This window comes from Garra rufa, chromosome 20 (genome assembly GCF_049309525.1).
Source record: "Garra rufa chromosome 20, GarRuf1.0, whole genome shotgun sequence".
Lineage (NCBI taxonomy): Eukaryota > Metazoa > Chordata > Actinopteri > Cypriniformes > Cyprinidae > Garra > Garra rufa.
Window position 1 is genome coordinate 2,860,302 of NC_133380.1, and position 12,731 is coordinate 2,873,032.

Below are 12,731 nucleotides of genomic sequence, written 5' to 3' on the forward strand. Positions count from 1 at the left end.
ACAAATATATAATTTATATTTACATAAATAATTTAAATTTTATAAAAAAAAATATTATTTAAGAATTAAGAAAAATATATATTTTTAAAAAATCCTTATTTTTTTACTGTGCATTTCTACAAAGGTAAATCACAAAAATAAATAAAATCTTTTTTTTTTCGGCACCAGAAAATCATGAGGAAAAATATGAAATAAGCTACTATATTTTACAAATGTATTTTATTTATTCAAATTAATTTTTTTAATCAAATTCACTTTCAATGCAAAAAGGTTAAAATGAAATCTATATGTATTAAATGCCTTTTTCCTATTTAAAAATGTAGTTAAATAAAATGATAAATGTAACTTAAAACAATGAAAATATATTATTTTATTATTTTATTTATTAATTAGGAAATATTTATAATTTCTTTTTTTAAATCCTTATTTTTTACTGGTTACAGATAAAAATGTGCAAGTCTACAAAGGTAAATCACACACAAAATAAATAACTAAAATTTCACACCATAAAATCATGAAGAAAAAATATGAAAATGTATGGTATTATATTACAAATGTATATTATTGACTTATTTATTTATTTATCTGTTCAAATTTATTTTGCAAATGTATTTTTTTTTAAACTATGAAATTATATGTTACTATTTTTTACAAATGTATTTGCTTTATTTATTTAGCAAATTATTTTTTTTAAAACAAATCTACATGTATTAAGGATAGGATTTTTCCTATTTTAAAAATAGGTATAGTTAAATAAAATGATAAAAAGTAAACAAAAAAGTTATTATATATATATATATATATATATATATATATATATACAGTTTACTTTTTTATCATTTCATAATTCATGTTCCTACACACAAAATATAAATAAATAAATAAATAAATAATATATATTAACAAAACTATATGTATTAAAGGTTTTTTCCTATTTTTACCAAAAGTCAGAAAAAAATAAGCACACCAACCAAAAAACAAAAAACAAATTAGAAATGATTAAGTATGTTTAATATACTCCTATTAAAGAGGAAATTATATTAAAGTTAATTTTTTTACTAAATTAATTTAATATAATTGAAATATAATTAAAATGAAATTATATTTTACAAATTTATTTCATTTATTTTTTCAAATTATCAAATATAATTTTAGACATTATTTATTTTTTCAAATTTTCAAATATAGTTTTACACATTTTATTTATTTTTTAAAATTTTCAAATATAGTTTTACACATTTTATTTATTTTTCAAATTTTCAAATATAGTTTTACACATTTTATTTATTTTTTTAAATTTTCAAATATAGTTTTACACATTTTATTTATTTTTCAAATTTTCAAATATAGTTTTACACATTTTATTTATTTTTCAAATATAATTTTATACATTTATTTTTAAATATATTTTATAAATATAAAGCATTTTTAAAATTAATTTAAACCATCAAATCAAATGACAAATTTATTAACAGTCCAAACTGACTTACAAAACCCAGGTGTATCAGAGTAACTCTGATGTTTCTTGCATTTATCAACGTGACAGCAAACACGTTTCACACATTCATACAGTGGCATGTGTTTCCTGTCCAGATGTGTCTGAGGTCGTCTATCTTCTCTATGAAGTGTGAACGTTCACAGCTCACTAAAAATAACCAGTTCATCTGCTATCAGACGCGTTCGGCGACATTAAGGACAAACTCTGTGAGCGCTGACTCAACCTTATCCGCTCTATTACACAAACCCTCAACAAACAAGCAGCGAGCGGCCCGCGCTGAACACAGCTGAACAAACACCACATAAACACACTGCTGACGTACTGCATTTAAAAAAGCATTTAATGCACAAACTACATTCAGCTCATCAAAACAAACACTGTTTCCAAAAGCAAACACATCTCTCTAAAAGTCTCTTACCTTGTTATAGTTGCCGGATTTAATTCCTACAGGAACTTCACTCTGGAAGAAAAAGAAAATAATGTCAATCCTTGAATCCTAAATCCTTATTTAAAACTGGAGTAAACAATCAAGCTGTATGCATGAGGAAGAATGGTTTTAAAACTCTTCTTTGGATAGTCAAATTACAGCCATGTCAAATTAACCAAATGTGTTGAACTCTGACCTCTGGACATGGCTCTACGTGACAGTCTTTGATGGAGCAATGGCCGTCATCGGGCCAGAACGGACACGGACGCTTCAGATTCACCTGGAAAACAAGAATATGATGAGTTTCTGTGAGCAAAATACTCATAAAATACTTGAATTGACTTCTGAGTGGAATAAGACGAGAGTAAACTTATAATAACATCACATATAATAAAAATACATATTCGTTTTTATATTGTAAATAAATAATATAGAATAAAATATTTATTAGTTGATCAAAATGTATATTATTTCTATTAGTAATTATCTATAAATATATTAACAATTTAACTTTATTTTATACTATTATTATATTACATTATAAATAAATTAAATCTAACGCATGTCGAATAGTTATTAATTTTAATAAATACTATTAAGTTAATTTTAGTAATTTAATATAACTAGATTAATAATATTAATTATATTATATTAATTAAAAGTTTTATTTTATGCTCTTTTTATATTATTTCGTTTAGTAACTTAATATAAATATATTAAATGGCATAATTTTTTATTTATACTATTTTTATATTACTTTATGAATATATCGAATACTTGTAGAATAATTATTAATTATAATAAATATTTTTTTAATTTGTTATTTATACTATGTTAATACACTATTTATATTATATTATAATATAATATAAATATATTAAATATAAAACATGTAAAATAATTAATCATTAATAATTAAAATAAAAAATAATTGTACATTTATATTGGTAATTTAATGTAAATATATTAATATAATTTTACCATTTATAAATAAAAAATATAAATAAAAAATATAAAATATATTTTAATAACATTAACAGTAGTGTTAAAATATATTTAAGTGGTAGCCATTTAAAAAAAATTAAATATATATTTATTTATTTATTAATAACATTAATATCAATATTATCAAATAAAAAATGTTGGAAAATATAAAAATATTTTAAATAATATGAAATCAAATCAAATAAATATATTTTGTTAAGAAATTCCATTATAATAAACATTATTATATCAATTTGATACACATAATTATATCATATGTAAAAGAAATATATTAATGAAATATGTTTATTTGACTTTTTTATATTATTTTATAATAGACAATATTTTTAATTATTTAAATTTAGGTTATAATAAAATTTTAATATATTAAATCATGTATTAATACATGTAAAAATATAAATAATATAAAAAAGAAAATTAACAAACAAAACATTTTGTATAAAACAATTATATATAAATAATATGAAATATTAATTATTAATTATTATAATTCACATAAAATAAAATAAATATCTTTATAATATAAACAATACCAAATAACGCTACTCTTAGCGTTTGAGTAAAATGGCTTAAAAATCTATAAATATTAACATAATAAAAGCAACAATATTAAAAGTACAGAAAATGTCAAGTAAAATCTTTGACTGCACAGAACGTTTGTTATTAACATGAATAATAAAAACAAGTATTTATTTAAAGCCCCTCATATTCATTCATCCAGACTGTAGGACCAGGTAAAGATGCAGTGAATCATCTCTGAGGTTTACGTTGCAAGTGTAGATCTTTAAGACATAAATGTACCTTGTAGTATCGGAAGAAGTCTCTGGCTATGAGCTTGCGAATGTGAGGATAGATTTTGAAGTTGTTGAAGACGTCAATGCTCTCGATGTCACAGAAACAGTCGTCCAAGACACCTGTTAACTGCAGAAAACAGGAATAACAACAGCTATCATCTGATAAAAACTCAAAAATAGTTATCCATCTGTCTAGTTTCTCATGAGAAAAGTACACAGTATGTTGCTTTGTGTTAGTACTCTTACTACTGATTGGGTTTTTGAAACTGACCTCAGATAAATAATTAAAATTGATCAAGTCAGCACAAGCCTGTAAAGCCTATACTTCATTAAATTAAATAACTTTAAAAAAAATAATAAAACATAAAAAATAACTTAAAACACAGAACAAAGGAGCAACACAAAATAAATAAATTAAATTAAATAAATCATAAATATCTTAAAACACATTAAATAAAAACACTAATTAGTAAATAATAATAATAAATATTAAATAAAAACATTAATTGGTTAAAATAATAAATAACTTTAAAAATAATAAAAAATACTTAAAACACAGAACAAAGGAGCAACAAAAATAAATTAAATTAATTATAATTATCTTAAAAGACATTAAATAAAAATATTAATTAGTTAAAATAATAAATAACTTTAAAAATAAAATTAAAAATAAAATAAAATAAAAAATACTTAAAACACATAACAAAGGTGCATTAATGAATAAATAAAAATAATAAATAACTTGAAAAACAGACCAAACCAAGCAGCTAAATTCATTCATTAATTAAAATAATAAATGACTTAAAAAGAAAATTTCGAAAAATAAAAAAATAAATTAAAACACAGACCAAAGAAACAAAATTAAATAAATAAAATAAAATTTAAAAAATAACCTATAATACAGACCAAACCAAGCAGCTTATTAAATAATAATTAAAATAATAAATAACCTTTAAAAACATTTTAAAAAAAGTTAAAACACAGAACAAAGGAACAACAAAAATAACTAAATTCAAACAATAACTTAAAATACAGACCAAACCAAGCAGCTAAATAAATGAATCAAATATTTAATTAAAATAAATACATAACTTTTACAAAATAATTAAAAAAATAATCAACATAAGTCAAATAATAAACTACCAAGCAGCTAAATTAATTAAAATAATAAATAACTTTTAAATAACTTAAAACACAGAACAAATAAAGCAGAAAATATATAAAAAATAACCTAGCAGCTAATTAAACAAATAAATTAAAATAAATAACTTACATAAAAAAAGTTAAAACACAGAACAAAGGAGCAAAACATATCTAACAAAATAATTGAAAAAAATAAAGACAGAACAAAGGAGCAAACAACAATAAATAGTCAAATAATAAATAACCAAGCAGCAAAATTAACAAATTTATTAAAATAATAAATCACTTCTAAATAACTTTAAAAAAAAAACATTTAAAAAAGTTAAAAAACAGAAAACAACATAAATAAATAAATAAATTCAAACAATAACTTAAAATACAGACCAAACCAAGCAGATAAATAATACATAACTGAAAAAATAAAATAACACAGAATAAAGGAGCAACAAAAATAAATAAGTCAAATAATACATAACCAAGTAGCAAAATTAACAAATTTAAAATAATAAATTACTTGTACATAACTTAAAATACAGAACAAAATAAAGCAAAAATGAAACCAAGTTAAATATTTAAGTGGTATAAATGGCCTGACCTGCTTTGACTGTAAAAGTGCAAAAAGTCCCAGAGCAAACAGCGACGCCTCCCAAAAACGGCATCTCTTTACAGACATCCCTTTACAAACGCAAAACCTATGTTTTATTAAAGTGTTGAGCGCGTGCTGCGGTCTTCACGCGGTTTCTAGCAGCTGTCATCCGCGATGCAGGACCGACTCGGTGAGGTGATCACAAACCGCTTGAGATGAGCTGTCAAAACTCAATCAACTACCGCGTGGAAATTCAGCCGCGTCGCCCCGCCTCCAAACAAAAGAACGTCACAAGCTGACACTCCCACACGCGACGCGCTGTAGTTCTTCGCCGGAGCGCTCAGCGCTGTAGTCAACGGCGGAGGAAGGGATTAGGACTACAAAACCCATAATCCAACTGACGTCAGCGCCTCCAACGGACCAATGGAACGACAACACGCTTAATAACAGACGGTTTGCTTTTCAACGTAGTTTAAGTTTGCGCCAATATGTAATACATACTTTATAATTCGTTTTAATTACGTAAACTTAACCTTTTTAATTATATAATACATGCTTTTTGTGTCAAAGTCTTTTAAAGCCGAATATAATGTCTATGATTAAATGTGCTACAAATAAGTAATTAAATAAGATTAAAACAAGTTAAGAAACAAACATCTCAGCCTTATATCTTTGTTATACCTGTCAGAATATTGTTTTTTTTTAAGATATTAATTGGCCAGGGTTGCTGACAGCCATAAAATAACACCCAAATATAAGAATATGGAACATTAAGATAAACCAACATGCAGATTTGAACAGAAAACACTAAAGACATTGAAAACAGACTTTAAAAATAAAGTTAAAACACAGAACAAAGAAGCAACAAAAATAAATAAAATAACTTAAATAGTCAATAACTTAATTTAAATAATAAATAACTTTAAAAACAAGAATTAAAAAATATAAAGAAATAAATTCAAATAATAAATATCTTAAAACACAGACCAAACCAAGCAGCTAAATAAATTTAAAATAAATAACTTAAAATTTAAAAATACAAAATAAGCTAAAACACAGAAAAAGGAGCAATATAAATAAAGCAATAAATTCAAATAATAAATTACTTAAAATATAGACCAGACCAAGCAGCTAAATTAATATTTTTTAAATAAAAAATCACTTTAAAAAATAATTGAAAAAATAAAATATAAGCTAAAACACAAAACAGAGGAGCAACAAAAATAAATGAATTCAAATTAATAAATAACTTAAAATACAGACCAAACCATGCAGAACAATAAATTAAAGTAATAAATAACTTTAAAATTATTTAAAAAAACAAAACAAAGGATCAACAAAAATAAATAAATAAATTCAACTAATAAATATCTTAAAATACAGACCAAACCAAGCAGAACAATAAATTAAAAGTAATAAATAACTTTAAAATTATTAAAAAAAAATAATAATAATAATAATGTTAAAACACAGAACATAGCAGCAACTAAAATAAATGATTTCAACTAACAAATAACTTAAAATACAGACCAAACCAAGCAGCAAAATAAATTAAATAATAAATAACTTTAAAAAAAATAAATAAATAAGTCAAAACACAAAACAAAGGAGCAACAAAATTAAATTTATAAATTCAAATAATAAAAGACTTAAACTTAAAATACAGACCAAGCCGAGCAGTTATTTAAAAAATAACTTAAAATAAATCTAACCAAGCAGCTAAATTAATGAATGAATTAAAATAATAAATAACAAATATATAATCGTTTTATTAAGCAATCTTATCCTTTTTAATTTTGTATAATGTATACTTCAAAGTCGAATAAATGAGTAATTAAATAAACAAGTCAAGAAACACGTCAGCCTTAATTTTTGGTGATGCATATCAGAATATTGTTTCTCTAGATATTAACTGTCCACAAAATAAATGTCTAACGACAAAATATAGATAAGAATGCGCAACATTAAGCGAAACAAACTTAACAGAAAACACTAAACGCCGCAGAAAACCGCAACGAACTGCGGACGTGATGACGTCACATTCGCGCGACAGTAGAACATGCCAGAAATACTAGTGAAACTGTGTCAAAAACAGACAAATGAACACTAATAATGTGTTTTTTCAAATAAACTTACATGACATAAGCAGCTTTGGTCTTGGCTGTCGAGAGTGTCTTCGTAAACAGGCTCCTTCTGTGGGCTTTTGCTCTTGGCGTTGTTTTGAAACCATCCCCAGCTCAAATGAGCGCAGAATAAACTCAGGAGTAAAAGCAGCAGTCCGCGGGTTCGTGCTGCGTTTAACATTGCTCACGAAAACCCGTTTCCAAAAGCCCAAAACATACACAGACGATGAAAACACTCAAACTTCCCGTTCAGAGAAAACGCCAGAACTCCCTCATGAATATCGTGAATGATAATTACACGCTACACGGGCATAATAACGATGAAATAGGTCGTGTTTGCTGTCGAGGAGTAAAAACGCTAAAAATTGTGTAATTGAGGAAATCGCAGCAGCTAAACACTGATGCCGGAAAACGCTACACAGTGCGAGGGGCGTGTCTAAGTGCGCGAATGTTGGAAGTGGGCGGTGCTTGTGCGATGGCGTCTGATGATAGACATGTGTTTTCCCCGCCCCCTTCAGTACATGGACCGCAAGAGTTTGTACTTTCTCATGTGACCAAAGGGGGGCACTGTCACACCTTAAGTGATTAACCAAATGTTTACTACTCACATTATTTATGCAGTCATTTTTTCTAACCACACCTTTTTACTTTTCTGTAAAAATCTAAATCCATAAATCCATCCGCGTTGACCTTAGGCAACAGAAACCAACGCTTTTAGAAGATGCGATTATTCCTGAAGCTATCTGCAAAAGAAAAAAAGGGGAAAAACAGGTAGGTACCGTTACATAACCGTAGATAAAAGACATTTAATTTACTCAATTCTACACCCTTAAAAAAATCATTACAAGCAATGTCTGACTTTAAACTATAGTTACTACTAAAGTTACTCAAAGCTGATCTATATGCAAACTATTCCTGTTAATCCTAAGTAAAAGTAAAATAAATACAAGTTGCTAAAACTGCATCTCTATACAGCTAACATACAGCTCTTAATCAATTAATTTATTCGTTTGTGCATTTCTTTATTTATTTTTGTTTCAATGTGATTTTCTCGTTTCAGTCTGGGAAAACCTTGGGGATCAACACTATACTGGAAATGAGTAAAACAGAGACTAAAGGATCCACAGATGAGCTTGTGAAAACAGAATATTTATTGATGGCAGGAAAGTCAGTCTGGTTGAAACTCCTGAAAATTTGCATAAAAATACAAATTGCAGCTGATCCTACACTGTAAGAAGTTTTCACCAGTTTCAACTTAAAAACTTAAGTTTAGCAGCTGCCTTAAAATTTTAAGTTAAATCAACTTAAGTCATTTCAACTCACAAGTTAAATCAACTCATTTTTATTGTAATAAGTTAAAATGACTTGGAGTTTTAAGCTGATTTAACTTAAAATTTTAAGGTAGCTGCTGAACTTAGGTTTTTAAGTTGAAACTGGTGAACATAAGTACAGTAAGTACAGTAAGTACAATAAGTACATGAAGTAAACCCATCAGAGCAATACCAGCTTAGCAGTTTGTTTTTAAAGTCACTTAGTCACTGGATGAATAAAGTCACTTAATTTAAATGCATATTTCGTACATGTAAATTATAGCCTTATTTATCAAAATAATGGTTATTGAGGCGTTCTGTTCTGTTTATGTTTGTATTTAATTTCGTTCTGCACCTTGTGATGTTCCTCTAAAAGAGTATTGCTGTTTACTGTTTATTTTTTCTCTTGAATTGCAAAAACAAAGACTTTGTGTAGAGAACAACACAGTGATGCTGGATGTACAGAGAGAGCTTTAAGATGCAGTCACATTTACTGTTGTACTGTCAATTTTCAGGGGCAAACAGGATTCTACGTGAGAACTACATTCCTATGAATATTTCGCATTAAGTTTTCTTTTTTCACACAGCTAGAGAGGAACACTGAAAAATTCACACTTTTGACAAAACATACAAGACAAATCAAGTCTAACTCACAAAACTGCTCCAAAATATGGATATGTTGGCAAAATTATTCTAGATTAAACCCATTTATGTGCATCAGCTTGTCAGGATTATGTCTGTGTTTTGTTCTGTTTACCTGCAGAGGACCAATTTCGAGTATGGGTCACCATACTTGACAATACGTCACTTTCATTTCACTTTCACTAGTGTTTTTCCCCCTCTGTTTCCAGTACTTTTGGTTTGTCCCATTTGCTCCCCCTTTTGGTTTAGTGTTTTTGGTTCTTTCCATGCCCATATTTGTATTGTTACATGTGATCATTGCTTGCTCTCGGTTTTTGTTTGTTTGTATTAGTTTCAGTGTTTTGTTTAATAAAACTTTTTATATTCATTTATTCCGGTTCACCTGCTTCATCTCCACTCCTCCATTCAGCCAGACTGTGACACAGCTACTCTGTAAAAAAAAAAAAAAAAAATGTTAAGTAAACTTAAAATTTTAAGTTGAATCAATTCAAATATCTAAGTTGTCACTTAGTACAACTTACCATTTTAAGTTGACTAAACTTTAGTTTAGTTGACTGAACTTAAAATTAAAAGGCAACCATGTAACAAATTATTTTAAGTTGATTCAACAAAGTGTTTTTTACAGTGTAAGTTCAATTATATTCAATCAATTGCAATATGATAATAGACAAACATTAACCAAGGTTGTGAACAGCTACTTAGGTTATTTGAGGATATTAAGCACATGGTTTCCAGTCAGGTACATTTCATAAAAATAAATATTTACGCAACATTATCAGCCACAAGACTAGACAAACTGGATATTCTGGTTTCAGATCAGCATTTAAAGATGCGTTTTCGTTTTTAAGCCATGTCAAGTTGAAGTCAAGCAGTTTTCATCCTGGATGTCGTCTAGTAGATTTGTCTATTTGTATTCGCGTTTATGTGATTTTATTTGATTTTTGAAGTTTTTGAAGTTATTTTAGACTGGTTTGATATTTTTCAGATGTATAGCCTAGTTTGATTTTCATTTTGTTGAACTTTTTTGTAAACATTGTTTTTGGAAAGCAAAACAGAACGACACGCAAGAGCGATGGAACAAGGTAAAATGTACAGGCATTTAAGATAACAAAAAACTACTTTGCTTTTCAGTCTTTTTAAAAGTTTCGCAAGTTAACATTGTTAAAAAAAGATCCCATTCACACCAATTTTTTAACAATTATTTGAATGAAATATGGTTGACTCTTCAACGTCTGTGTGTGTGTGTGTGTGTGTGTGTGTGTGTGTGTGTGTGTGTGTGTGTGTGTGTGTGTGTGTGTGTGTGTGTGTGTGTGTGTGTGTGTGTGTGTGTGTGTGTTTTAGAATTGAGAGCAGTGCTGATTGGAAGGTGTCACTCTGGAAAAACCTTGATGATCAACACTATATTGGAAACCAGTGAAACAGAAGCTGAAGGAGATGAACATGTGAAGAGAGAAGGTTTTTTTGATGGCAGGAAAGTCAGTCTGGTTGAAACTCCTGGCTGGTGGAAAACCTTCAGTCTGAAGGATTTATCCAACATCTCCAAACAGCAGCTGGTTCGGAGGATTTCTTTGGTTTCACCTGGACCACATGCGGTTCTGATCGTGATTCGGGCCGATTCACCTTTTACAGACACCGATGGGAGGTTTCTGGAGGAGTATGTGGAGCTGCTGGGTCCGAATGTCTGGACTCACACCCTCATCATCTTCACAAGAGGAGATTTGATTAAACAAGAAGACATAGAGAAGCATATTCAGGAAGAAGGATCAGCACTCAAGCGGCTCATTGAAAAATGTGAAAATAAATATCACGTTTTTAATAATAATTCAAACCATCACGACCGAACTCAAGTCAAAGAGTTGCTCATGAAAATCGAACAAATTGTAAGGAAGAATAACGGCAAGCACTTTGACATTGACTTGGAAAAAGTGAATGAAGTCAATGAGCAGTGGAAGGAAATCCAGACCAGAGCAAGTTTGAGAATATCCAGAGTTCAGGAGGAACGGTCAGCAGTTCAAGAAAAAGGTAAGATAATGATGTGGTTGCATTTAAGGTTGTTTGGAGAATTTTCTACCTTTTTCAACTGCCCTTCTCATTTCAGCAAATGTGCGTCGTCTTGAAGAGATCAGAGTGGTTTTGTTTGGATGGGTTCTTGCTGGAAAGAGCTCAGCTGGAAACACCATCTTGAACCGGAATGAGTTTCTCATAGGAGGAAAAACCGGAGAGGGGAAGAGAGGCTACGGAGATGTAGACGGACGGGAGATAACTGTTTTGGACACTCCAGGCTGGTGGAAGTACTTTGAATCTGAGCTCAACCCAGATTTCATTAGATCTGCGATTTTAGGAAACGTGTCAGCATGTAAGAAGTTTCCTAATGCCATGCTGCTCGTAATTCCAGCAGATACATCATTTCAGGAAGAACAAAAGATAATCATTAGGCAGAATATGTCTATCCTTGGAGACGAGGTCTGGAGACACACTATAGTTTTGTTCACGTGGGGCGACAGATTCAAAGACATCTCCATCGAGCAGCACATTGAGAGTGAAGGTGAAGCTCTTCAGTGGCTGATTGAGAAATGCAGGAACAGATATCACGTCTTTGACAACACAGACAAGAACCCAGATCAAGTCTCAGAGCTGCTCCAGAAGATTGATGAGATGGCGGCAGAAAACAGTTCGTTTCGTCTTAACACACGGAAAAGTGTTCAGGGTAATGACGAACAGGAGGATCTGAATATGGAGGTCAGACTGAAGGATTTCACCCGCTTTCTGGATGAGGGGTTTAAGAGAAAAGCTGAGGAAATAACACAAAAGATAGAAAAGTTATGCATGGAGATCATGAAAGAAAGTATAAAACTTAAAAAATGGGCAAGCATGGATTTGACGCCTGAGTGTAAGTTTTTACTCGGCTTTCTGTCATCAGGTATAATAAAGTTGGCTTGAGACTATTTCTGACTCCTACTTCTCCTAGAGCTTTAACTCTACAAACTACAAACTCAGGCTAGATCTTCAACATGTTAATCATGCTACAGACATGCTAGCAACATGCTAATCATGCTACAGACATGCTAGCAACATGCTAATCATGCTACAGACATGCTAGCAACATGCTAATCATGCTACAAACATGTTAGCAACATGCTAATCATGCAACAGAGATGCTAGCAACATGCTAATCATGCTACAGAGATGCTAGCAACATGCTA

General features: G+C 28.9%; 1 protein-coding gene across 1 annotated transcript; it reads right to left on the reverse strand.

Moving 5' to 3' along the window:
- Positions 1 to 1,670: 1,670 nt before the first annotated feature.
- LOC141294288 (ERO1-like protein alpha) lies at positions 1,671 to 7,987 on the reverse strand. The gene is made up of 5 exons (XM_073826362.1): positions 7,590 to 7,987; positions 3,732 to 3,851; positions 2,122 to 2,205; positions 1,917 to 1,958; positions 1,671 to 1,784 (listed from the first exon to the last, which is right to left on the reverse strand). The coding sequence occupies exons 1-5, from the start codon at positions 7,755 to 7,757 to the stop codon at positions 1,671 to 1,673; spliced, it is 528 nt and encodes a 175-aa protein (XP_073682463.1). The 5' UTR covers positions 7,758 to 7,987.
- Between the last annotated feature and the right edge of the window lie 4,744 nt (positions 7,988 to 12,731).